Source organism: Theropithecus gelada, chromosome 13 (genome assembly GCF_003255815.1).
Source record: "Theropithecus gelada isolate Dixy chromosome 13, Tgel_1.0, whole genome shotgun sequence".
In the NCBI taxonomy this organism is placed as follows: domain Eukaryota; kingdom Metazoa; phylum Chordata; class Mammalia; order Primates; family Cercopithecidae; genus Theropithecus; species Theropithecus gelada.
Window position 1 is genome coordinate 74,366,735 of NC_037681.1, and position 27,582 is coordinate 74,394,316.

The window sequence follows — 27,582 nt, forward strand, 5'->3', positions numbered from 1 at the left end:
AATACAAGCTTTCTCCAAGTAGGTTGTAACAAGGAGAGGGATAAAAAGCCTTTCCATGATAGGACAACACAAGAATCACTGTGGATCCAGATTTCTCAACCTCGGCGCTACTGACATTTGTAGCCAGATAATTCTTTATTGTAGGAGGCTGCCTTGTGCACTGTAGGATGCTTAGCAGGATCCCTGGCCTCTACCCCTTAGATGGCAACAGCATCCCTAACCATTGTGACAACCAAAAAAATGTCTGCAGACATTACCAAATGTCTATAGGGGGGCAAAAATCACCCCTATGCTACGGATAAAATAACAAACAGCTTCCAGTGTTAACTCACTCTCTTGGTAAATAACACTCCCAAACCACCTCACCTCCTGAACCAGGAAAAAGAGACAGAACAGAAGAATTTGTAGTAAAAATAATAAGTTCAATTTTGGATATGTCAAGATGTGAGACAGCAAATGGAAATGTCCAAAAGATAGCTGGATATATGAGACTGGAAACAAGAAAAGAGGGGTTGGCTAAAGAAACAAACCAGAAAACCATTAGCTACATTAGCTCAGAAAAAGCCTCTGAGAAAGGCTTTTTTGAATCTTCAGCTGAAATAAAAATCTCTCAATAGATGATGATTATTACCCTACACAAGCTCTACCTAGTACTTAATTAAACAAGAAGCCCTTGATGGATTTAGTCTACTGCAGGGTAATGTAGTACTCATGCACAATTTTTACCTTCATCTGGACAAACATGCCATATGTTAAGGTCTTCAGGGTAAACTCCCACATATCCTTACTAATTGATACGTAGCAATACTTTTCCCATTTGGCATATGCTCCCTCTTTTGACTCTTTGTTCTCAAATCCATTGTTCCATAGTCTATCTGTTCTGAATAGATATTTGTTCTCTACTGCTGTAGATACATAATTAGTAAAAGCAGACGCAATTCTCAACATTGAGAGTTACACGGAGTGAATTTTCCAGCATTATCATTAAAGAAATTCTATACTAGAAGGCTCAAAGACTCCAAATGAATTATTTTTCTTTAACAGAAACCTCTCTAACAGTTTGAATACACCTCAGTTCAAACGCATATCTTCCTGAATGTCTGTTTTTGATTGAGAAAATTTACTTAAATGTAATTTTCCAAAAAATTAGAAGACACATTCCTCCATATGAATAAGTTCACTTGTTAAAAACCTATTCAAAACGTTTTATGAAGAGTTACATTTCATGTAAAAATAGCAGTGAAGAAACAATTTTCCTAACTTAAGACATATAACATGGTTAACAAAATACAGTCAAAGCAAAATAAATCTGAAAAAGTAAATAGGGATACTTTGCATATGTTATGTTTAAACTTGTTCCTTGTGCAAAATCTTCCCCCACTGTGTGTTCTTTCATTTTTTCAACTAGTTTAAATTTTTTTTTAAGTGAGGTAAGTTGAAATTTTGTTCTAGAATAGTCTTTTAAAATATCAACCAATTCACAGAATGTTCACTCAGCTTATCTCTATAGTTATACCATACCAACAGACTGGTATACATTCAGTAAGGACAGGTGTAAAGAATGGTTACATTTCCTTTTAGATACGATAAAATATTACACAGAGAACATAACTCCACAGACATTCCAAAGAGAAAAATTAAGTTTAGCATTTTTCTGACCAGAAACTAAATACAGAATAAGCAGATTTTTTGGACCTACTTTTGTGTATATAATCCTTATTAAAAATAAAAGGATATCATAAAATTAAAATATCAGTAAGCATCTGCTTTTCTTTGTATGTTTCTTAGGTTAAGCTTATAAAATCAGGTATGATTTTTACTGAAGGGAATTAGTAGCCATCTCCCTAACAATGCCATCTTTTCCTCACATGAGAAAAAATGCAAAATTATGTCCAATTTGTGTTTGCCAATGAATCTTTTCACTTATAATTACAACACAGCTAGAGAAGCAAGAGAAGGAAAAGAAGTGAAGTGTGTTTAAAAGTTATTCTTTCTTACCAATATGTTGCTGTAGAATCCAAGCGTTTGAGGCACGAGCAGAGAGCATCCTTTCAACAGCTGGCGGAAGTGTCTTCCAATTAGTAAACTCCAAAGTGAAGGTAAGGGTGTCAATGCTGACTGAGTCGATCCTATGTTAGCAAGATGTTAATATATTAGAAACAAAACATGCCAAGGGTTCGTACTAGAAACAAACACCATATACCTATTCTTACAAAATCTCAATGAGGAGGGCAGACAGAAAATCAGGGCATGTTAAGTATTTATGTAACTACAGGCAAAATCAGTGGATATGAAGAATCAACTACAGGTTCCTATTAACTGAACTGACTTTCTATGTAGCTGTCTACAAGATGACAAAAGGAACCTCAGAGAGAGTAGGAACTTTCCTTCTCATGGGTGACAGAACCAATGACATCAGTGGATCTGCCATTATTTCCTCCCATTTGGACTATCTTGCCAAATGTAAATTGACCATCCTTAGAGACATATAATTTAATAATCCTAAAAGGATAAAGCCCAAACACCCCAAGTTATCCCTGAGTGTACAAGTGTACAAGTATGGCTTCTTTCTGCCCAACTCCCAGGCATGCACAGCTGTTCTCCTCTAAGAACCTTCCCCCCATTATAAATACAGCCCTAAGCGATGTAACAGAAGAAGACTTGTCTTTAAGGACTGAAAGAAGGGGTTCCAAATAGGCTTTCCTCTGTTCTCTCAAAATAATGTCAGATTCCCTACCAACCCACTCAAAAGAGGCTAACCCAAAATTTATAAGTACTTGAAGCCTAATGGAAAGAGCACTGGCTTAAGAAAAGTCTTGCTGTGTAATACTGCTTCTGCTACTTATAAACAGGTTGCCTGAATTCTTTAAGCTCTAGCTCCTGCTCTTTAAAATGAGAATAATACATAATCTGCCCATTACAGGGAACTATATGTGAAAATAATATGAGATAACAAAGTAAACATACTTTTAAAACTATAAAGTATTATATGAAAAACTGGTATTACCAGAAATGATTTGAAAACTTCAGTATTATATTTTTAGAAGCTTTAAAATTCAGTCAAACCCTTAAAAGAACTCTAAATCCTAACAAGATTACTTATCCTGTATTCAATTAGACACTCCCCTACCATCACAATGGCTGGAGAAAAAAAAGTCACTAGGGCTTCTGGTAATTACTACCAAAACAGAAATTCTTCTCACGGTCACCTCTTTGGAAATAGTACTGAGCAACAACTAAAGAAGGAAAGGAAATACAAGGAAAGAAAAGCTGAATAATAATCTAAGCTTATCATCTCAAAGACACTTCTGGTAATTTGGAGTCAAAATATCTTTGAAATGATGGACTAAAGATTATGAAAATTATTTCCCAAATTCTTAATTCTCCCATATGCAAACATCTAAGGAAGAACTTAAAGTGTAGCACAGATGTCTTGGGAAAACATTTTATTTCTCAGGAGACATCAGTGAAATCACAACTTATCAGGAAATACTGAGGATAAATGAAATGATAAAATATATTCAAAGACTAACAATTTCCTTGACTTCTTAAGGGTCCCAAACCAAAGGTTACTTTGTTCTGGTTCTTTATTTCTTTTTTTAATGATTTCATTTTTCTGCCTTAATGCGCTTTAGGTCTTACTGTGACCAAACACAAAGTCATTTTTACGCAGTTATCTGAACATATACAAGACAAGTAAATCTGTTTGCACAGCTTTAGTTAATATGATGGTGAGTTTATTTTACCAACACTGATAATGCCACAAAAATGTATTGTTACTTTACTACAGTGACCATTACATTGTATAGAGCAGTTGTACAATCACAAACGAGTGACATTTAATCAACTAAATACACAAATGACATTTATGTTCTATTCTCCCATTACATGGGGGTGGGGTGCGCAGGTAAAGGAAGACTTAGTCTTGCATTTAAATATTGTGACAGGCAATTATTCAGCCAGATGCTTAAGACAAGCAATACCCAGAAAATACGTTTATAATTTACGTGACAAAGATAAGCAACAGATCTGCATGTTATTTAAATAACAATCAAAATCCCCTTTAACAATATATTGGAATTTTTATAGAATGTTTCTTGTAATAGTTCTTTGAATGTAAATTTGATCAAAGAAAGCAAAACATTTATCATATGCAGTGTAAACATTGGTTTACCCATTCAATAAAATATCAGTGAACAAAAATTTGAACATGTTAAGCATTTTCATTGCTAAAGTGAAATTTTCCACTGTATTTTTTCTAATTAATATAAAGTAACCAAAGTTACTTACTCTTCAGGAGTAAAAAACATGTAATTGGCATTCTCCATTCAGAATACTGAAAGTTTTACAACTTACTTCAAAATAGTTTCTAGTTTACTAGTTCTTAACTCTTCTATTTCACATATCCGATAAATACAGCACATACCCAACGGCTTATTGTCACAAAAATTCTCAACTGTTCACAAGTGGGGGAAAATGGGGGAGCTGTATCAGAACTGGGGAAAGGGAGGATACATTTACAAAGCCTTCTAAGAGAATAAAGCTAAATAAATCCTTCTCCCTACAAGTAGTTCATTTAGTTGGCTGGGGAGGAAAGGATAACAGGCAATGTTTGATTTTTTTCCCCTGCTTAGGTTTTTCCTAATTTAGGAGCAGAAAGAAGCATGAAAAATTGGTATAGATCCCTCAGGTTAGGCAAGGGATTAAGGATTACTAAAATTGAGTAACAGAACTCATCCTCCACATCCGAAGAGTCAACCAATGGTAGATTGAGAATACTAACAACAATAATAAAAAATAACAATACAACAATAAAAAATAACAAAAATTTAAAAATACAATACAACAACTATTTACATAGCATTTATATGGCATTAGCTATTATAAGTAATCTAGAGATGACAAAGTAGATGGGAGGAAGTGCATAGACTAGACACAAATACTATGCCATTTTACATAAGGGACTTGAGCATCCATGTGTCAGAGGTGTATGAACCAGAGCAACTCCATCTTGAATAGTGGCTAGGTAAAATAAGGCTGAGACCTACTGGGCTACATGCCCAGGAAATTAAGGCATTCTTAGTCACAGGATGAGACAGGAGGCCCGCACAAGGTACAGGTCACAAAGACCTTGCTGATGAAACAGCACTTGTCAAGAAGCTGGCCAAACCCCATCAAAACAAAGATGGTGATGACAGTTATCTCTGGTCATCCTCATTGTTCATTATATGCTAATTATAATGCATTAGCATGCTAGGAGACACTCCCACCGGCCCCATGACAGTTTACCAATGCCACGGAAACTTCAGGAAGTTACCCTAGATAGTCTAAAAATGGGGAGAACCCACAGTCCTGGGACTTGCCCACCCCTTTCTTGGGAAACTCATTCATGAATCATTCACCCCTTGTTTAGCATATAACCAAGAAGTAACAGTAAGTATAAGCAGCTCAGCAGCCCATGCTGCTGCTCTGCCTATGGAATAGCCATTCTTTTGTTCCCTTACTTTGTTAATAAACGTGCTTTCATTTTACTCTATGGACTTGCCCCAAATTCTTTCTCGTACGAGATCCGAGAACCCTCTCTTGGGGTCTAGATCGGGACCCCTTTCCAGTAACACATGGATTTTGGTATCTCATGGGGGTGAGACTCAAGGCATAATTCACCTTAAATTTCTGCCAGCTGTGAGCCTGTGAAATCAAACAAGTTATATACTTCCAAAATTCGATGGTGGGACAGGCGTAAGACAAACATTCCCATTCCAAAAGGGAGACATATCCAAGAAGCAAAGAATAATAGGACCCAAATAAGTCCAAAATTCAAGAGGATTACCTTGAAACTCCAAGAAAATCTTCCATGACTCCATGTCAAGCTTCCTGGATAAACTGGGATGGGAGTTGAGCCTCCACTACCTCAGGAAGCTCCACCCCTATGACTTTGCTGGGCTCAGTCCCACCCCTATGGCTTTGCCCAGACTTTAGCTCTCCCAAGATGGCACTGCATGCTGGTAGCTCTACAGTCCTGAGGTCTCAATGGCAGCCCTGCTCCCATGGGTCCTCTAGGCATTGCCGTGGTAGAAACTGTGGCAGCTCTAACCCTACATTTCCACTGGGCATTGCTCTAGAAAGGCTCTCTGCAGTGGCTCCTCCCCTGGGACAGGTCTCTGCCTGAGCCCCTAGACTGTTTTCAACAACCTCTGGAATCTAGGTGGAAGAATCCATGCCCCCACAGCTCTTGCATTCTACATGCCTGCAGAATTAGTACCACCCCACAAACCCTCCTGAAAACCATTCTGACCTCCTAGAGCCCTGGGCCTATGATGGGAGGCGCAGCCTCAAAGATCTCTGGAATGCCTTCAAGGTTTTTTTCTAATTGTCTTGATGGTACTTTCTATTTGTACAAATCTGCTCAGCAAAGGGTTGCTAGTCACAACCTTGGGTTCCTCTCCTGAACATTCTCTTTCATTCTTTTCCACACAGCCAGGCTGAGAATTTTCTAAATTTTTCTACTCTTCTTCCCTTTTAATTATAGGCTCTGTCCCAAGTCATTCCTTTGCCCTCACATCTCACTATAAGTGGCCAAAAGTAGCCATGCAGCAGCCTGAATGCTTTGCTACTTAGTTATTTCTCCTACCAGATATCCTAGTTCGTCACTCTTAAATTCAGCCTTCCATAAAGTCCTTAGGCATAGATAGAGTTCATCCCAGTTCTTCACTAATTCATAACAAGGATGGCGTTTACTCCAGTTTCCAACAGGGTATTGCTCATTTTCATCTGAGACCTTGTCAAAATGGCCTTTGCTATCCATATTTCTATGAACATTTTGGTCACAACTACTTAAATAATCTCTAAGAAAGGTCAGACTCTCCTAGTCTTCTCATCTTTGAGCACTCACCAGAGTCACCCTTAACACTCCATTTATGGAAATACAGGCTTTTTCTAGACTGTTCTTCCAAACTTTATCAGCCTCTACCCATTATCTAGTTCGAAAGCCACTTTCACATTCTTAGGTAATCGTTATTAGCAACAGCCCCACTTCTCAGTACCACATTTCTGTCTATTGCTATTACTCAATACCTGAGACTGGGTAATTTATAAAGAAAATACATTTATTTCTTACAGTTCTAGAGACTGGGAAGTCCAAGGTCAAGGGGCACACCTTATGAGGGCCTTCTTGCTGTGTCATAACATGGCAGAAGTCATCACTCGGTGAGAGAGCAAAAGCATGCCAGCTCAGGTCTCTCTTCTTCTTATAAAGCCACCCACCAGTCCCATCACTGGGGCACCATCTTGATGATCTTATCTAATCCTAATTACCTCCCAAAGATCTCACCTCCAAATATCATCAACAAATGAATTTGACCTGAAATTTGAGAACACATTCAAACCACAACAGTAGGTATCAGACAGCTTCTATGTTTTGGTTAAAAGAAAGAAATAAATTAGAAACCAGAAAGGAGCATGAAGGCTGAAAGTACTGGGCAAGTCATATTGAGTCAGAGTTAAGAGCTTGGGTAGAAGAACACAAGGAGTGTGGCTAAGAAGAAAATGAGTGCCTTAGGGACAGACACCACATGGGGTGAGAATTGAAACACAAAAGTGAAGACTTCTAGATATTTTACTGAAATTCTATAAAATAACATGTCCTCTATTTTCCATTTTATTTTCTCATTCGACTTGAATTATCAGCCCAAGAGAGTCCTCTCGCTATTACAATTACCTGTCTTAGGACTCCAACAATTTTTGCAAAGGCTGGAGGCTAATAGTCTTCTTCTTGCCCCCCAAAAAATACTGACTCGGCATTTGTATAATCTGTCACTGAGGACTGCCCTTCTGAGAAACTACCTGAAGTAAACAAGTCATATTCTCAGATACTTCAGAAATCAGTATTTATTAAGGGTGACATATTTCAAATAGACAGGATGCTGTAGGGCAGGAGCATTCAGTCTGGTTGGCTGAGGGATAGACAACAGAAATCTTCAAAGCAGCTCCAAGCATTCTTTCTTCTGTCACAGGCATTTTAAGAGGAGCATGAGGAATGGCCAGAAGTCGAAGAAATATCTTTCTTAGAAGAGTTCACTGGCATCTATCCCCTCATACCTCCTTCCAGTCACCTCTTATCTTTTCCCAGGACTCTGAGCTTAAACTCAATCTCACTATTAGCAGCCACCAACTCCTTCACCCCAATTCAGCCATCGCAGTCAAAACACAGACACACCCTTCTCCAAACACTGCGATCTCAAGAAACTGAAGGAAATTAAAGGTAGTATATTCACTCAAAAAGGGTAAGCCCCACTATGGTAGAATTTCTTACCAAGAATTACACAGTAGAATCTGTGGGTCAAATCCAGCAACCAGAAGATGTGGTAACCATTCCTTATATTTTGCTTGTGCTTTAATTGCATGATTTACAAATTCATATATATGGTTCCATGGTCCCAATGAGCAACCTTTCCTCAAAAAGTAGCGAAATATCGAAAACTTCTCGTACTTCAGGCAGTATGCCAAATGAAGTTCATTTATCCGGGCTCCATATTTCAAAAGAATGTTCACAATTCCAAAGAACTCACAGCTCCACCATAAAAAATAAAAAGAAAAAAAGAACAAGTTAGACTTTGACATACTTCTTACAAATTGCTTTTTTGTTGTTGCTGTTGTTTGTTTGTTTTTTTGAGACGGAGTCCTGCTCTGTCGCCCAGGCTGGAGTGCAGTGGCCCGATCTCGGCTCACTGCAAGTTCCGCCTCCCGGGTTCACGCCATTCTCCTGCCTCAGCCTCCTGAGCAGTTGGAACTACAGGCGCCCGCCACCACGCTCAGTTAATTTTTTGTATTTTTTAATAGAGACGGGTTTCACCGTGTTAGCGAGGATGGTCTTGATCTCCTGACCTCTTGATCTGCCTACCTCAGCCTCCCAAAATGCTGGGATTACAGGCACGAGCCACTGCGCCCAGCCACAAATTGTTAATAGTATTTACAGCTGCAGAATAAGTATGGCAGATGAGATAGTGGATGGTTTTTACACATCTAGTGGATTGAGATTAGAGAATGTGGTGGGGCTTTTGCTTTTTACACCGTCCTTCATGGTTTTAAATTTTCAACTGTGAACAGGTATTATAATTTAAAACATTCATCTTAAATAAATATGTCATTTTAAAAATTATCATTGACAAATAGAAAACTCAAATTGTGACATTTTGTACAATTAAGTATCTTTACTACAAAATGCTTTGCTTAACAAAATCAATAAACAATGTGATCAGTCCTTAAAACTAAATGATTCATTCTAGGAATCTCTAAGATATCATTTTGTTCAGCAATAACCTTAGCCAATTTCCCTCCCACTGTTAAATTTATTTATTTTTCTAGAGACAGGGTCTTGCTCTGTGGCCCAGGCTGGTATGCAGTGGCACAATCAAGGCTCACTGTAACTGAACTCTTGGGCTCCAGTGATCCGCCCACTTCAGCCTCCTGACTAGGTGGGACTACAGGTACATGCCACTATGCCTGGCTAATTTTAAAATTTTTTTGTAGAGACAGACTCTCACTATGTTGCCCAGGCTGGTCTCGAACGCCTGGCCTCAAGCAATCCTCCTGCTTTGGTCTCCCAAAAGGTATGATACCGTGACTGGCCTTACATTTATAATGGTATTTTAAAAAATTTAAAAACCTTTTAATGAACAAAAATTTAATTTATGGTACTACATCTTAAAATTAATTAAGTTCTATTATTATCTCCATCGCAGATGCAAAAACTGAAGCTGAGTCACAAAGCTAGTAATTGGCAGAACTGGGATAAAAATATCAAACTAAAATCTAACAGTGAATATGACATTGCAAATTGCTGCAATATCTCTTCTCTACTATGAAAACTGAACACTTCATGATACAGTCAAATTGAAGAATATTTTAAAGCCAGACCTATGTTTTCCAAAGTAGGTTACATGGAACTTTAGTTCCTGAAAATGATCCATATGAAAAATACTCTCCAGTGAAAAAAATTGAGAAATCTTACACAGTATACAGTGAGTCTGAGAAAGAAAGATAGGATGAGTGTGTTTTTAAATAGTATGTTAGTTACATTTCCAATTATATGCTCTATGTTTTTATTCGACCTCCAGATACCTTTCAGAAGTAGTACCTTTAAAATTAAAGCAATGGGTCCAATCATTAATCTGAAAAAAGCAAACAAAAGTATAAAATGCCCTAAACTCTGTAAACACAAGAACAATTGTATATATACTTAAATATAAGTTCTATCCTATGTTTCTGGACTTTTCAAATCTTTGTAGATCCATTCCTCTTTTAGGAATTCACAAAGCACACTTCAATAAGAAAAATTCTCAAAAGCCCTCCACAAAAGAAACATATTCAATATTATTTAATCCTGTACTTCCCAAACTTATTTAACAATACAACCCCTTTGATCCCATATGATATCTATTAACAATCTACAGAATTAGTATTCTACCAAAACACACTTTAGAAAATTGCTCTAAACCTCTTCCAATTATTCACATCACCTTGTATTAGAAGGGGCAAGAGCAAATCCCAAAAGCCTTATAAAACGGCAGAGTGCTACAATATAGACCCTTTTCCCAGAAAACTACCATTTATTTGAAGAATAAAATAAACACAAAATAAACTGGAGAAGCAAAGAGTTTTGTCAGCATGCCCTGAGCTTCTGGGAAAGTTATTAAAGAAGGTCTCAAATACATGTGCACACTACAAAAACACAAGCAATTTCAACTTCAGGGTTCTATATGACCTTGATTATTACATGTCACTAAGTACACAGTAAATCCTTGAGCACGGATAACCTCTCGTTAAAATATAAATTAGTATGTATTTCTCTTAACACTTCAACAAATTCTCTCCATAGCCCTAATATCAAATTGAGAAAACTCTTCAAGTACCCGAGATTTAAACAAAAGTCTCTCTTGTTTAACATAAATCTCAAGAGTTAATTGTGACATAGAGAGACCGTATATTATATAAAAAGTGAACATCAGATACTGAGAGGAGAGATTTAAAAATTAAGATCCAATTAGTCTAGACCTTATTTTGGGGGTTTGTACATTTTCTACCACTCTGCTCCTTGAAGTTCAAAACTGTGCAAAAAAACAGTGCTCACATATAAAAGAACAGTAAGAGAAAATTCAACAAGAAAAAAAAATTTCTTTTAAACAAATAAAAATGGGCAAATATCTTCAGCATTTTATGCTCAATTAGCAAACAAAATATCCAACCAATTTATCAGATGAATTATAACAGGCCAAATAGTGAGTTTTACTGAATGGCTTTTGACCATTAGCTGAAAACAACATGAAGACATTCAGTTTTGTCAGATGTGCCCACACGACATGGGGGCTAGAATGAACACAGTGAATTCTGTGAAACTAATATAATAACAATGATTAGTATCAATTAGAAAAACAGATAAAATCAGGTGAGCTAAGCCACAATTTACTTCTATGGCCATATATAAAAGGCATTCATATTTGCTCAGTCCTAAAACTTCTCAACTTCCCTCTCCCCTCCCCATTCCATTTGGAGGAAGCTTTTTCTTATATTTCCTCATTCGAGATGGATTACTCAATTACTCTTGAAAGACTGGCTTCATATCAATATACCTGCTAACTTTTTAGCTCCAAAGGACAAAAACTGCTTTTGTTGCAGGATCTGTACAGTAGTGGAGGAGACACCTTTCCATTATCCCTGGGAGTGGTGAAGGGAGGTAAGGGTCACCCTCACAAAGAATACTTACCAAAAATGTTTCAGAACACTGATACTGAACTTAAAAGTTGAATTAGCTGAAAAAATAATAAGGAAGAGAAAACTTAAAACCTGGGGCACTTTAGGAGGCCAAGGCAGGAGGATCACTTGACCTCATAAGTTTGAGGCTGCAGTGAGCAATGACTGCACCACTGTACTCCAGCCTGGGCAACAGAGTGAAACTCTATCTCAAAACCACAACAATAATAATGAAAACCCAAAGCTGTTACCTATCAATTTCATCACCTTTTGGTATTAGTTGTACTATTTATAAAAGTAGATAAAAGTTTATCAGAATACAACAGGTCAATAGTGCAAGAAAGACCACAAATACTAAATTAATAGATTTCAGAGAAATACTAGGAAACATACAAATGAGAAAAGGAAAGTCTTTTAGCCATTAACACCTGAAGTCAGATAGGTGTTAATTACAACAATCATACCAAATTAACACTATCATAACACATTGTGGCTATAAAAATAAAAATTTTAAATTTACACCATTAAACTTATCTGTTACCAAATCCCTAAAAATTAGAATATCAAATAATTAATTTTGGAAAATAAAGTCTTCTAAGTTACGAGGTACCAGTATTGTGACCAAATTTGAACTCTTATTAATAACTGGTAAAAGTGATACAGGAAATTCATGTATGTCGCATTAAGAAAAGAAAGAAGGTCTGGGCGTCGTGGCTCACACCTGTAATTCCACACTTTAAACAGCCAAGGCAGACAAATCACTTGAGGCCAGGAGTTTGAGACCAGCCTGACCAACATGGCGAAACCCCATCTTTATTAAAAATACAAAAATTAGCCAGGTGTGGTGGCATACACCTGTAATTCCAGCTACTCAGGAGGCTGAGGCATGAGAAACGCCTGAACCCAGAAGGCAGAGGTTGCAGTGAGCCAAGATCACGCCACTGCACTCCAGCCTGGGCCACAGAGCAAGAGACTGTCTCAAAAAAAAAAAGGAAAAAACAACATATGACAGCTATTTTAAAATTAAGATTATATTCAATTGTCCTTGCTTTATAATTGGTGACTCTAATTAATTTAATTATTTTTAGTCATGTGATTGTGGGCAATCCAAATTTTCAAATGCTTACTTATTGAAAGAAATAACCAAAAACATATTTTTCAGCTTCAATTTTTTTCCCTCAGACACTGGTTATATGACCCTCTTGACATACTAAAGCAAAACCTACTGGGAAAATGATCATTTTCTTGCCTAATTGGCAAAGCTTCAAACAGAAACTCAAAATAAATGAGTTTCCCATTACACATACAGGAACTGTATAAGCAACCAGCCAGACATTAGATAATAAAAATGTAGTATTTAGTTTTAGAAATAATGAAAAGTTTTCCTTCACTTTTTAGGTAACTGGTCTAAAAAAACAAAGATTCTGCATTTTATCAAGATGATTCTCTGTGCTTCATGTTGTCCTTATTCTATTTGATTACTTATGAAAACTCTCTAATAAAGAACTAAGGTTTTTCTACAACTATATAACTTTCTGCATTTGCCTTCTGAAGCCATTTAATTATCACTCTAGTTGAGATAAGTGACTATTATTTCACATTGACCTGTGATCCTACTTTGGTAAATTCTGAACCTTGATATTTTTGACAAAATTCCCACAACCAAATTCTAAGTCTCTTTGTCCTTAAAGTTTGCTATGTTCTATTTTATAGAATAAGGTGTGGCCCAATTCTAGAATGAAAAATAAAAGACAGACTAAGAGAATACACACTCCTAAAACAGATATTTTGATGTTTTGACTTTATTTTTTAAAGGCTAAAAATACAGCATTTTCCAATGACTACTCACTGAAAATCGACCAAATAATATATTGGTTCAATTACAAGTCTCACATGAAAGAAAATACTTCATATGCCCTTTCAATAGCCATACACAAAAAAATTGTAATTATGCCTACATGGCCACTTCAAGGAGCAAAATTACTAAGAGATGCAAAAACAAAAACAAAGTTTGTTAACTCATGTCTGTGACCAAGGACTACTGTACACCATACTGCTTCCCCTTTACTTTTGTTTTTCTTTTTCTTCTTTGATCCGGGGAGAGACTAGGTCTCCTTTACATTTGGTTTATAGCAGTTTGATTTTTCTGATCATGCCTTTCTGTGAGTTTATCCTGTTTGGGTTTAATAGCCTTCTTAAATCTGTAAATTTATATATTTATCCAATAATAGGAAGTTTTTAGCAATTATTAATTTACATATTTTTTCTGTGCCCAATCTCCTCTGCTTCTGGATTTTAATGACATGAATGTTAGACCTGTTGATATTGAACCTTCATTCCCGGAGGCTCTTGTTTTTCTCTTCAATCTTTTTTCTTTTCCGTACTTCTGTGTGGATAATTTCCTTAATTTTTTTTTAACTTTTAAATTTGTTAAACATTTGTAAATATTTTAAATTGCAAAAGCTAGTTGGCCAGAGAGGGACAGTTTGAAAATATGAGTGGATGTTCCAAACAGGCAATACCCTAGAATGAGAGAACAAGACAGACACCTGTGCAAGGTGATCTGTATGTATATGGACATTGAGATCAAAGACCCTCTCACCCAAAAAACTAGGGTTTTTTAAAGATAATAATTATAAATTACAAAGCATTTCACAACTGTTAGTTCATTTGATCCTCAAAATAATTTTCTAAAGCAAGCTTAAGTGTTATTACTATCCATATTTTAAAGATAATGGAATGAGATTTAGCAGAATGAAGTGAAATATCTGAAGTCACACAGCCACTATACATCTGTGACTCATCCAAGCCCAAGAATCATGCTCCATCCTTCTCTCTCTACAAGGCACTGAAGAAGACTAAGATATAATAAATATGCTAATCTGATATAATTATTGATTCATTAACTCACAAATATATTTTGAATGTCTAATAGGAGTCAGATCCAGGGCAAATCCCTGCTCTCAAGGAGCTTACAGTCTAATGAAGAAGCAGATATGTAAACAGACAGACAAAATATTATGTCTTTAAAAAGGAGTCAAAAGGCAGCTTCTTTTGTGTTTTTGTTTTGTTTTGTTTTTTGAGACGGAGTCTTGCTCTGTTGCCCAGGCTGGAGTGCGGTGGCGCAATCTCGGCTCACTGCAAGCTCCACCTCCCGGGTTCATGCCATTCTCCTGGCTCAGCCTCCTGAGTAGCTGGGACTACAGGAGCGTGCCTCCATGCCCGACTAACTTTTTGCATTTTTAGTAGAGACAGGGTTTCAGCATGTTAGCCAGAATGGTCTCGATCTCTTAATCTCGTGGTTCGCCCGCCTCACCCTCCCAAAGTGCTGGGATTACATGCATGAGTCACCGCACCCGGCCAAAAGGCAGTTTCTTAATAGGATGTCTTCCCCCAGCATTCTCAGCCCTGATTCTTATGCCCAATACTAGTTATTAAGAAAAATATACTTCTAGTGTGAAGAAAAGCAATTTATCCATTCTCACAATCTGGTAAACATATCCAACCTCTTTCGCTCAGGTGCTGAGCTAACCAAACAACCTTCCATATTGTCTTTGGGAACACTGGGTTGTCCGTTCCGGAAAGAGGAAATAAATACTATAAGTAACCTGTTGCTGTTTACCCTGCCCAGGTCTTCTTTTGCTGTGAATAAATAATTGTTCTGGTCTAAAAAGTAGCTGTGGGAGAGTTACTATGAGTCAATTCTCTATACCACCACCATGCAGCGGAACTTTCTGTGATGATGTACTATTCGGTAGGGTAGCTAGCCACACATGATTCTGGAGCACTTGAAGGGTGGCTAGGGAAACTGAAGAAGTAATTTATGATGCTACTTAATTTTAATTAATTTAAATAGCCACATGTGGCTGGTGGCTACCAATCTGGGCAGCACAGCTCTACACTCTTGCTACTCACAGTGTGGTCTGTGGATCAGCAGCATTGGCACCACCTTGTTAGCTTATTAGAAATGCAGACTATGGCCTGGGCATGGTGGCTCACGCCTGTAATCCCAGCACTTCTGGGAGGCCGAAGCCGGCAGATCACTTGAGGTCAAGAGTTCAAGACCATCCTGGCTAACATGGTGAAACCCCCATCTGTACTAAAAACACAAAAACAAAATTAGCCAGACGTGATGGTGGGCACCTGTAGTCCCAGCTACTCGGGAGGCTGAGGTGCGAGAATGGTGTGAACCCAGGAGGCAGAGTTTGCAGTGAGCCAAGATCGCATTACTGCACTCCAACCTGGGTGACAGAGCAAGACTTCGTCTCAAAAAAAAAAAAAAAAAAAAAAGAAAGAAAGAAAGAAATGCAGAGTATGCTGGGCACAGTGGCTCACGCCTGTAATCCCAACACTTTTGAGAGGCTGAGGGGGGCAGATCACTTGAGCTTAGGAGTTGAGACCAGCCTGGCCAACATGGTGAAACCCCATCTCTACTAAAAATACAAAAATTAGCCAGGTATGGTGGCACATACCTGTAATCCCAGCTATTCAGGAGGCTGACGCATGAGAAATGCGTAAACCCGGGAGGTGGTGGTTGCAGTGAGTCGAGATGGTGTCATTGTACTCCAGCCTGGGTGATAGAGTGAGACTCTTGTCTCAAAAAAAAAAAAGGAAGAAAGAAAAGAAAAAGAAAGAAATGCAGAACATCAGGTCCCACCCTAGATCTACTGAAGTGGTTTGGATCTGTGCCACCACCCAAATCTCATGATGAATTGTAATCCCCAGGGTTGAAGGTGGGGCTTGGTGGGAGGTGACTGGATCATGGGGATGGGTTTCTCATAAATGGTTTAGCACCATTCCTCTCAGTAGTGTCCTCACAGTAGTGAGTTCTTGTGAGATCTGGTTGTTTAAAAGTATGTGGCACCTACCACACTCACTCTCTTGCTCCTGCCGTGTAAGAAGTGGCCTGCTCTCACTTCACCTTCTGCCATGATTATGTTTCCTGAGGTGTCTCCAAAAGCTGAGCAGACACCAACATCATGGTTCCTGTATAACCTGTGGAACTGTGAGCCAATTAAACCTTTTTCTTTATAAATTACCCAGTCTCAGGTATATTTCTTTATAGCAATGCAAGAACGAACTAATACAGAAAATTGGGACTGAAGAGTAGGGCACTGCTATAAAGACACCTAAAAATGTGGAAACAACTTGGGAACTGGGTAATGGGCAGAGGGTGGAAGAGTTTGGAGGGCTCAGAAGAACACAGAAAGATGAGCGAAAGTTTGGAACTCCCTGGAGACTGGTTAAATGACTGTCACCAAAGTGGTGATAGTGAATAATAGTAAAGGCTGGGCTGACAAGGTCTCAGATGGAAAAGCAGAGCTTACTGGGAACTAGAGCAAAGGTCACTTTTGTTATGCCTTAGCAAAGAACCTGGACGCATTGTGCCCCTGCTCTGGAGATCTGTAGAACTTTGAACTTGAGAGTGATGATTTAGGGTATCTGGTGGAAGAAACTTCGAAGCAGTAAAGTGTTCAAGAGGTAGCCTGTCTGCTTGTAAGAACCTATGCTCATATGCATCAGCAAAGAAATAACCTAATGTTGGAACTTACATTTAAAGGAGAAGCAGAGTATAAAAGTTTGGAAAAGTTGCAGCCTGGCAAATGGTAGAAAAGAAAAGCCTATTCTCAGGGAAGGAATTCAAGCAGACTTCGGAAATCTGCGTTAAGTAAAAAGGAGCCAAGTGCTAATAGCAAAAACCACCACGGGGTGGTGGAAGGCCTCAAAGGCATTTCAGAGATCTTCCCAGCAGCCTCACCCATCACAGGCCCAGAGGCCTAGGAGGACTGAATTGTTTCATGGGCCAGGCCCAGTGCCCCACTGCTCCACGGCCTTGGGACACTAGCCCCTGCATCCTAGCTGCTCCTGCCATGGCTCAAAGGGGCCCAGGTACAGCTCAGGCCACTGCTTCAGAGGGTGCAAGTCATAATGGTGGCTTCTTCATGGTCATGGTGTTAAGCCTGTGGGTGCAGAGTGTAAGAGCAGAGGCTTGGGAGACTCTGCCTAGGTTTCACAGGATGTCTGAAAAAGCCTAGATGCCCAGCACAAAGGGCCTTCTTTCTTTGTAATGGTCTTGCCTCTACCCCATAAACATACTAGAAAGAGGGGAGAAGGAGAGAGCCTGGAACACTGAAATTTAAAGAAAGTTAGTATAAGATGTTTGGATGAAGGCTGGAGGTGGGAAGAGCATGTGTTTCTCAGGGATATTTGCAAAGAATAAAATGATGGCATTCATTTCCTTGATCACTACTGAGTATGAATGATGGGTCTATGGGAGTTCATTGTACCAATCTCTCTACTTTTATGTATGTTTAAAAATTTCAAAATAAGGCCGGGCGCGGTGGCTCAAGCCTGTAATCCCAGCACTTTGGGAGGCCGAGACGGGCGGATCACGAGGTCAGGAGATCGATACCATCCTGGCTAACACGGTGAAACCCCGTCTCTGCTAAAAAAAATACAAAAAATCTAGCCGGGCGAGGTGGCGGGCGCCTATAGTCTCAGCTACTCGGGAGGCTGAGGCAGGAGAATGGCGTAAACCCGGGAGGCGGAGCTTGCAGTGAGCTGAGATCTGGCCACTGCACTCCAGCCTGGGCGACAGAGTGAGACTCCGTCTCAAAAAAAAAAAAAAAAAAAAAAAAATTTCAAAATAAAAAAATAGCAATTTCAGAGATAATGTGTGAGACAGCTAGCCTCCAAGATTGCTCCCAGTGATCCTCTCCTCCTCATATTTGTGCTTTTGTACAGTCTTTCCATATTGAATCAGGGCTTGTGTATGTGATCTGTGGAGGTGACAGCCATAATTTCAATGAACCAGGTCACTATGACTTCTGTCTTGTTCTCTCTTGGATCTCTTCCTCTGAGGGAATCTGCTACCATGCCATAAGAATATTCCAGCCATCCTGTGGGAGGCTTTTATAGAGAGAAACCGAGGTTTCCTGCCAACACCCAGCCATATGAGTGATCCATGTCAGTAAGCCTCTGTGGAAGTTGATCCTCTGGCTCCTGTCAAGTTTGCTCATGACTGTAGCTTCAACTAATATTTAATGCAACTATAAGAGAAACGTCCAAGCCAGAACTGCCCACCAAGCTATTCCTGAATCTCTAACCAACAGAAACTCCAGAAGCTGCATGGTTGTGCCAGGCCAGCCTGCACACTCTAGCTGCCAGAGAGCATGTCTTATCCTGTGTTAATAATTTCTACTGGTTTACTTTTAAGTTAATTTACTCTTTCCTATATCTTTCATTCTGCTATGGAGTACATGTAGTAAATTTTTTTATTTCAGATTATTGTATTTTTTAGTTTTTTTATAGTTTCTAATCCTCAGCTGAGAATTTCTACCTTTTCATTTTTTCCAGTATGTTAGCCTCATGAAGCACTGTTGTAAGAGCTGCTTTCAAGTATCTGACATTTCTAACATCTGTACCATCTCAGCACTGGCTTCTATTAATTGCTTTTTCAAACCATGAGATTTAGTCATTTTTATCAGTTCTTCATATGCCAAATAATTTTAGGTTGCCTCCGGGACATTGTGAATTAACATTTGCATGTATATAAATTCTGAGTCCTGGGTCTCGTTATAATCCTTTGAAGAACACTAGTTTTTTCGTTTGTTTATTTCAGCAAGCATATAACCTAGTTGGGTTCAAACTGCAATTTCTGTTTCACCTTACACAGTGGTTCTAATGTCAGTTCAGCTCTCAAAAGCCTCTGCTTTCCTCCTTTAAGCCTGGACCCATGAATGTGCCACTCAGGGTCTAGCCTGAGACTTTGATGATAGTTCAAATCTTACTTTCAACATTTTGGGTTGGCTGGGTGCCGTGGCTCATGCCTGCAATCCCAGCACTTTGAGAGGCTAAGGCAGGCAGATCACTTGAGCTCCGAGTTTAAGACCAGCCTAGGCAACACGGCAAACCCTGTCTCTACAAAAAAAACAAAACAACAACAAAAAAAATCCAGGCACGGTGGCGCACAACTGTCGTCCTAGCTACTCAAGAGGCTGAGGCAGGATATTTACCTGAGTCCAGGAAAGTTAAGGCTGCAGTGAGTCATGATCATGTCACCGCACTCTGTTCTGGGCAACAGAATGAGATCCTGTCTCAAAAACAAAACAAAATAAAAAACAATTTGGGTCTGTCTTGTGCATTTAAAGCTTGGGGTAAGTCGGGAATATGCAAATTCATATGCCGAATTAGGGTATCCACTTCTCCAAGCTCTCTCTTCTCCAAGACTCCCCTATCATTCTCTGGCCCATAGGGTTCCATTTACCTGATTCCTCTGACCAGAAAAACAAGCTTTCTATCATGTCTATGTTTCAGCTTTCTCAGTAAGTTTAATAGGATCTGTTTAGTGCTCTCTATATTAAACAATTGGACAATTAATGTTACTGACTGATTTTAGCTGCTGGTGCCACTGGTGCTACTCAGTTCCAGTTCAGGGTTGGCCCTCAGGGCAACAAAGCAAAAGAAAAAGGAGGCCAGGCACAGTGGCTCATGCCAGCACTTTGGGAGGCCAAGGCGGGCAGATCACTTGAGGTCAGAAGTTTAAGACCAGCCTGGCCAACATGGTGAAACCCCATCTCTTTTAAAATACAAAAAGTAGCTGAGCATGGTGGCACTTGCCTATAATCCCAGGTACTTGGGTGGCTGAGACAGGATAATCACTTGAACCCGGGAGATGGAGGTTGCAGTGAGCCCAGATCGCACCACTGTACTCCAGTCTGGGCAACACAGCGAGACTGTCTCAAAAAAAAAAAAAAAAAAAAGAGGAAAAGGAAACTGGAAAATTCATTTTCATGTGGATCTCTTCATCAAGTTACCACTCTCTTTCATAATCTATCTGCTTTTGTCCCTTTGAGAGTCCTCAGGTAGTTTTGTTTTGAATTTTGACCACAGTTTTTTGTAGTCATTAGTGAGAGAGAAAGAAACAGGCTGTAGTGGAATCACTCCACGTAGGCTACACAGCATGTTAAGAACTTAGCATCACTGAAGCTGACACAGAAAAAAATTCTACAGAGTAACTGAGACATAAAAAGCAAACCAAACTGTGGAGTTCCTTAAAAATACAACTTTGGAGTACTTGTGAAAGGAAAAGAAAAAAATCATTTATATCACTACTCAAGAATGAGATAATAGTTCATATTTGCAGTTATCCCAGACACAGCAGAAAAAAAAATAGGAACCTTCCCTTCTATGAGTCTATAAAAAATACAAAAAAATACATTAAAAACGCTTCTTTGCCAAAGATAGCAGAAGATAGTGAAGCAAATGCCACTAAATACTATTTTCCCCATTAGGTTTTAAATTCTCAAAGGATAGTGTCTATGTTTCAGCTTCCTCAGTAAGTTTAACAGGATCTATTTAGTGCTCTCTATATAACAAAATGGTCAATTAGTGTTATTGACTGATTTTGTAGAAATCTAAGGAGAAAAAAGGGTCTGCCCCCCTAAAATTTCAGCTAATCTTGGAAAATCTAAAAACCTATTTAAGATCTTTCCCACCTAATTTCATTTATCTGAACCTATAGATGGCATGAAACATACTGCGCAGCTCCCAAGGAATATCATTAATTTTAAGGTGTTTCAGGGTTAACAGGGGTACTACATTATATGGCTTAATTCAAACTACACTTATAAGGTAATGAGGCATGAGCTTAGCTGCTGTGATCGTAAGAACCAAACACATTGTTCATCCAAAAGATAAGATGAAGGCCAAAAAAGACCATCATCGTACTGAATACACACACACACGTACACATGCACATGCACACGTGCGCGCAATCCAAAATTGTTATATTCTGGTCTAATAAGAAATGTTCAGCTCTGTAATGGCGTTAAGATTTGGGATAGAGAAGGGCAAATAAAAGTCATCAGTGCAATCTCACTGAAGGTCAACTAAAGTAATTATAGCTCTTCTCTTTAAAAAGACAAAACTTAATGGGGCACACAAGAAAATCCTATGAGATCATGAAAGTTATGCATAAAGTGGGTCCCAGATACTCAGATTAACCAAAACCCAAATATTCAAACTAAAATGTATAAGTTTAAGAGGCCAGGTGGGGTGGCTCACACCTATAATCCCATCACTTTGGGAGGCTGGAGGCAGACAGATCACTTGAGGCCAGGAGTTTGAGACCAGCCTGGTGAAACCCTGTCTCTACTAAAATGTATAAGCTTAAACTTCAAACAAATATAGTGAACTACGAATTTTACATGGCAAATGTTAAGAGACAGTAAAGGCTGAAAAGCTTAGTAAATAATTTCTTGATAACTACTTAAATTAAATAGAGATCCATAATAGTGAATTGAAGAAGGCCAATACAATTTGAGGTATGCCTGCAACCTCTTCTGTATCATTAAACACAATAGCATCTATCTTCACAACTTATTCCATTACTAGATGATCAGATATTACTCAATATGGCTTTTCTTACACATGGCTTTATTCTCAGTGTTTTAAAACCGTAAGAGTATTATAGACAAAGTTACTGGCCAGACACTAACAAGGCAGCAGTAATTCTTCACTTACTCTATTTCACAGAATTATGACAGTTTAGAAAAATAATTAATTTGGGGGCTTTTAAAAACTTAACTATTCAGACTTGCATCAAAAAATAATATACAGCCAGGCATGGTAGCTCGCGCCTGTACTCCTAGCATTTTGGGAGGCCGAGGCAAGTGAACTGCGTGAGCCCAGGAGTTCAAGACCAGCCTGGGCAACATGGAGAAACTTCATCTCTACTAAAAATAAAAACATTCGCTGGGAGTGTTGGTGTACGCCTGTAGACCCAGCTACTCTGGAGGCTGAGGTAGAAGGATCACTTGAGCCTGGGATGTGGAGGATGCAGTGAGTCAAGATGGTGCCACTGCACTCCAGCCTGGGCCACAGAGTGACACCCTGTCTCAAAAAAAAATTTTTTTTAATGCTATGCATCAAATACATTAGAAACACAATAATTTCTATAAAACTAAAGTTTTATTTTTAGGCTTATATCTTATAAATTTGAAATGGTAAATGACCTGAAACAGTCACTGCCTTACTTGATAAAGTCCCATTTTTAATTCTGGAATTGTTTTGAAGACCAAAAATATCAGTGAATTTCTGCATCTACTTAAATTGTATTTCCTAAAATTGCTGCACTAAAAATGTAATCCAGATCCAAAGAAGGAAGGAAAACAATCTGATATTATCACCTCATTTGTGCTACAGCTTAACTGAAGGATCCGTTTTTTCCTATTTGTGTTCCAAGCTAGCAATTTAGCACTAACAGAGATACTAAGTTTCACTGTGAAAGAAAGTCACTTCAAAACACATCTCCATACAGCAAAAAAGAATAAAAATAAAAACATAGCAAATATACATACTCCTTTTGGAAAGCCATGCACACGGGAGAACTGAATCCAAAGACAAGGCACGCCTGGGCGTCTGGGCTGTAGCCATTCCGGAGTAATATTTCTAGGCAACCTTCATGTCCCCCAAACACTGCTGAGTAAACAGGGCTTACTTTGTTTAGCTCAGTGTCACAGGCCCGGTTAGTAAGTGGTATTAATAAGTCCAAGATTCTATAAATACACAAATTCAGGAGAATTTAGTGTTTTTATAAGTGCATAAGTGTAGGCAACATTTCTAAAGCACAATTTTTTCAGAATTACCAACTGATTCTTTTAAGAAATATTTCTGTCTAGGGTGTACCTTCTACCAACAACGTTAAACTATTACATGTTATATATTTACTCTAAAATGTTACACTTATTATCACTTAATATAAAGGTCTTTAAATACATGTGAAACAAAATTAACGTCCCTATATGTAAACAGAAAAGGTGCTCTTTTAATTTTATTACCTTACTGGCACCACCTTATTCCCCAAAATTTAAATGTTATGTTAGATATTTTAGGGTCTAATAAATTATTTAAGACATTATTCTTCTAAGTATAAACTAGCATCAAGAAAATGCACTATTTTCCTTCTTAAAGTACCAATTAGTTTTTCTTGTCCAATTAGTAAAAATTTGTAAAGATGATAATTGACATGAAATTAAGACTAATATTTTCATCGGGAAGAAATTATAATTTCTGCTAAAATATTCTATTATCTGGAAAAAAAGGCCAGGTGCGGTGGCTCACACCTGTAATCCCAGCACTTTGGGAGGCCGAGGCGGGCGGATCACAAGGTCAGGAGATCGAGACCACGGTGAAACCCCGTCTCTACTAAAAACACAAAAAATTAGCCGGGCGCGGTGGCGGGCGCCTGTAGTCCCAGCTACTCAGGAGGCTGAGGCAGGAGAATGGCGTGAACCCGGGAGGCGGAGCTTGCAGTGAGCCGAGATTGCGCCACTGCACTCCAGCCTGGGCGACAGAGCGAGACTCCGTCTCAAAAAAAAAAAAAAAAAAAAAAGGAAAGGAAAAAAAGTGAGCTTATTAAATTATGGAGGCAGACTTATAAAGAAGCTGGTTCCTAGGAAGAGAAAGTTCTCAGAAAATAATTAAAACAAAAGTTCTTAGGTTATTTGTAAACTTACCTCTGGCAGTCAACTGGAAAGAAAAAAGGACTATTCCACCCTTCTAAAATTAAAAATAAAACTGTGTAACAAAGCCAGGAAATTCCCTCTTTCTAGGAAAAGACAGACAGGGCTACTCTGAAGTATTTTTATAACAGTAAATTTCTCTTTGTAACTTTTCCTCATGTAATGTATGTCTAAGATAACATTTAAGTAGAACTTAATTCACAAAAGGGGCTACCTTTGAAGTAGGCTATAAAGAAAATCATCAGTGACAATGAGAATTCTCAAAATTGAGAACAAATGCCCAAGAGACTTTTGGTATCATTTAAAGCTCAGAGTATAATATCTAACACTTATGTTTAAATAAATGATCAAGAATTGGGGAAAATATCAAATTTTTAAATCTAAGTATTTTGTTAAAATAGTCTAATGTCTCTTAAATTTAATGTGTTTAATTTTTTTAAATAGGTTGGAAAAATTATACTCTCCCACAAGACATAATAAACATGCTTACAAATATTAATGAAATAGTAAGGTATTGTGTCACCTAGTGGCACAATGACCAAATTCCAGAATCTGTTTTCCTACTACGTAAACAAACTAAATTAAGTAATGAATATTTTACTATTACTTTTTAAATCAGATAATACTAACAACAGCTATAAAAAGTATTATTGTAGAATTATGGCTGTAAAGATTCTAAACATATATTTCTAAAAATTATTGACTATCAATTTAAGATAGCCATATTCTCACAGGATATAGCTTCTAAGATTCCTGGAACCCCATTTACTCTCTCCCTAATTTGAAGTTAGATCAAGAAAAGTTCAGTCAAAGGGTTTAAGACAGGGAGGACTACTTAGCATACACTTCAACAGGCATCACAAAATCAAAAGCTTTCCAGGGTCAAAGAGGTAACACGGATGGCCTCATCAGATTGATGCCTAAAAAGATGCCTGGGATAAAACTAGGGAGGAGGAGGTGGTGGATACAGCCATTACTAGAGAAATCAATGGGAAGAGTCAATACCCTGAGAAAGTCCCCGAGCCTACCCAGTCTCTAGCAACTCTGCCTCACAATATCAAAGTCCAGGACTAGTAGGAGCAAAAGACAGCACGAGGGACAGATTAGGGGTAGATCTATTCACCCAGCAGATTGGTAAGGAAGAGAATTTTGCTTAGAGGTGAAGGGTCTAGCCCAGATTTATTCTTTATTAGCTTTTGATTAAGAGACGACGCTTATTTTCTGTTTTAACACTTACTTTGTATGGCCCATTTGTGCAGCTGCATGAATAGGTAACTGCCAATTGTCCTCATTACAGTAAAGATCAGGATCTGCCCCACTGGAGAGCAAAAGCTCCACACATTTTGTGTGTCCCTCTTGAGCAGCAATGAACAAGGGAGTAGCTTTGTCCAAGGCTTGACAATTGACATTTGCACCTAATACAAAATAAACCATTTAACAGATAATCCTCATATTAAAAAAAAAAAAAATCAACATAAATTTCAAAGGAACTACCACAAAAGGGTTTTATAGCACAATAAGCTTTTCCCTCATCACTGGATGTTGGATGTTGTTAAACAAACATATTTACTTTGCTAACTTCTTGGTAATCATTTTTTTTTTTTTTTTTTTTTTTTTTTTTTTTTTTTTTTTGAGACGGAGTCTCGCTCTGTCGCCCAGGCTGGAGTGCAGTGGCCAGATCTCAGCTCACTGCAAGCTCCGCCTCCCGGGTTCCCGCCATTCTCCCGCCTCAGCCTCCCGAGTAGCTGGGACCACAGGCGCCGCCACCTCGCCCGGCTAATTTTTTGTGTTTTTAGTAGAGACGGGGTTTCGCCGTGTTAGCCAGGATGGTCTCGATCTCCTGACCTTGTGATCCGCCCGTCTCGGCCTCCCAAAGTGCTGGGATTACAGGCTTNTGGAGTGCAGTGGCCAGATCTCAGCTCACTGCAAGCTCCACCTCCCGGGTTCCCGCCATTCTCCCGCCTCAGCCTCCCGAGTAGCTGGGACCACAGGCGCCGCCACCTCGCCCGGCTAATTTTTTGTGTTTTTAGTAGAGACGGGGTTTCGCCGTGTTAGCCAGGATGGTCTCGATCTCCTGACCTTGTGATCCGCCCGTCTCGGCCTCCCAAAGTGCTGGGATTACAGGCTTGAGCCACCGTGCCCGGCCGGTAATCATTTAAATTGTCTTTGCTAAACTGACAGGGTAGCTCATGCCTGGAATCCCAGCAATTTAGGAGGCTGTGGCAAGAGGACTGCTTGAGGCCACGTGTTTGAGACCAGCCTGGGCAACATAGTAAGACCCTGTCTCTATCAAAAATAAAAAGGTTTTGCTTTTATGTCAGCAAGAAAACAAGTGATTCATATCTTAGAATTCATTTTTAAGCTAAAACAAAAATCCTGTTCAATGAAGGATACATTTCATTCCAATCCCTCCTCCAACAAGCATTCTGGGGCCCAATAAGTAAATATTTAAAAAGAAAAAATGCAAACTATCAAACATGGATAATATTTCTGACAAATGTTCAAAAAGATAAAATCTAAATTATGCCACTAATTGATTCAGGCTAAGATTTATGATAAATTATCAGTAAATATGACATATATGGGAGCTACACCTTAAACTAGTATTGACTATACTCTCTATTACATTTCTTTCTTCATAACCACTGCATAATAAATAATACCTAAAATCAGAGAAAAAGGGTCTCTTTCAACAGGTTTCTGAGTTGATATTTAAAATCACAAATGTGAAAGGGAAAAACAACAACATTATAGTGAAAGAAAGAAAGAAAAAATCCCGCCCGCATTAAAATAATTACAAAAATTAGAAGTGTGAATGTCTCCAGATGAAACGGAACTATCCCAAGAATTTTGGATTTGTGAAAAATCTAAATGTAGTGACACCACTGAGGGATCACAGTCGTGTTCCCACAATGGCTCCTGACCCAAATGGAAACTCAGAAATGACAGATAAAGAATTCAAAGCAAGGATTGCAAGGAAGCGCAACAAGATCCAGACAAGGTTGAAAATAAACACAAAGAAACTTCTAAAGCAACTCAGGAAATGAAGACATCTTAAGATAAACATTTTAAAAAGGAATCAATCAGAGCTTCTGGAATTGAAAAATTCACTTAAGGAATTTCAAAATATAACTAAGTTTTATTAATAGACTGGATCAAGCAGAAGAAAGAATTTTGGAGCTTGAAGATCAGTCTTTCAAACTAACTCAGTCAGACTAAAAAGTATTTTTTTTTTAATGAAGAAGGTTTTGAGAAATATTTGATAATGTAAAGCAACCAAATGTATGAATTATTGGTATTCCTGAGAGAG

At 38.5% G+C, this 27,582-nt stretch overlaps 1 protein-coding gene across 4 annotated transcripts in view; it reads right to left on the reverse strand.

The window, feature by feature from the left end:
- Positions 1-27,582, reverse strand: part of ASB3 (ankyrin repeat and SOCS box containing 3) — a 123,761-nt gene that overhangs the window by 23,033 nt on the left and 73,146 nt on the right. For all 4 annotated transcript variants that reach the window (XM_025405767.1, XM_025405770.1, XM_025405768.1 and 1 more), the window contains 4 exons: positions 25,510-25,687; positions 23,109-23,306; positions 8,312-8,569; positions 1,999-2,129 (listed from right to left, as the gene is read on the reverse strand). In XM_025405767.1, the coding sequence (XP_025261552.1) occupies positions 1,999-2,129; positions 8,312-8,569; positions 23,109-23,306; positions 25,510-25,687 (765 nt within the window). The remainder of the gene's footprint in view (positions 1-1,998; positions 2,130-8,311; positions 8,570-23,108; positions 23,307-25,509; positions 25,688-27,582) is intronic.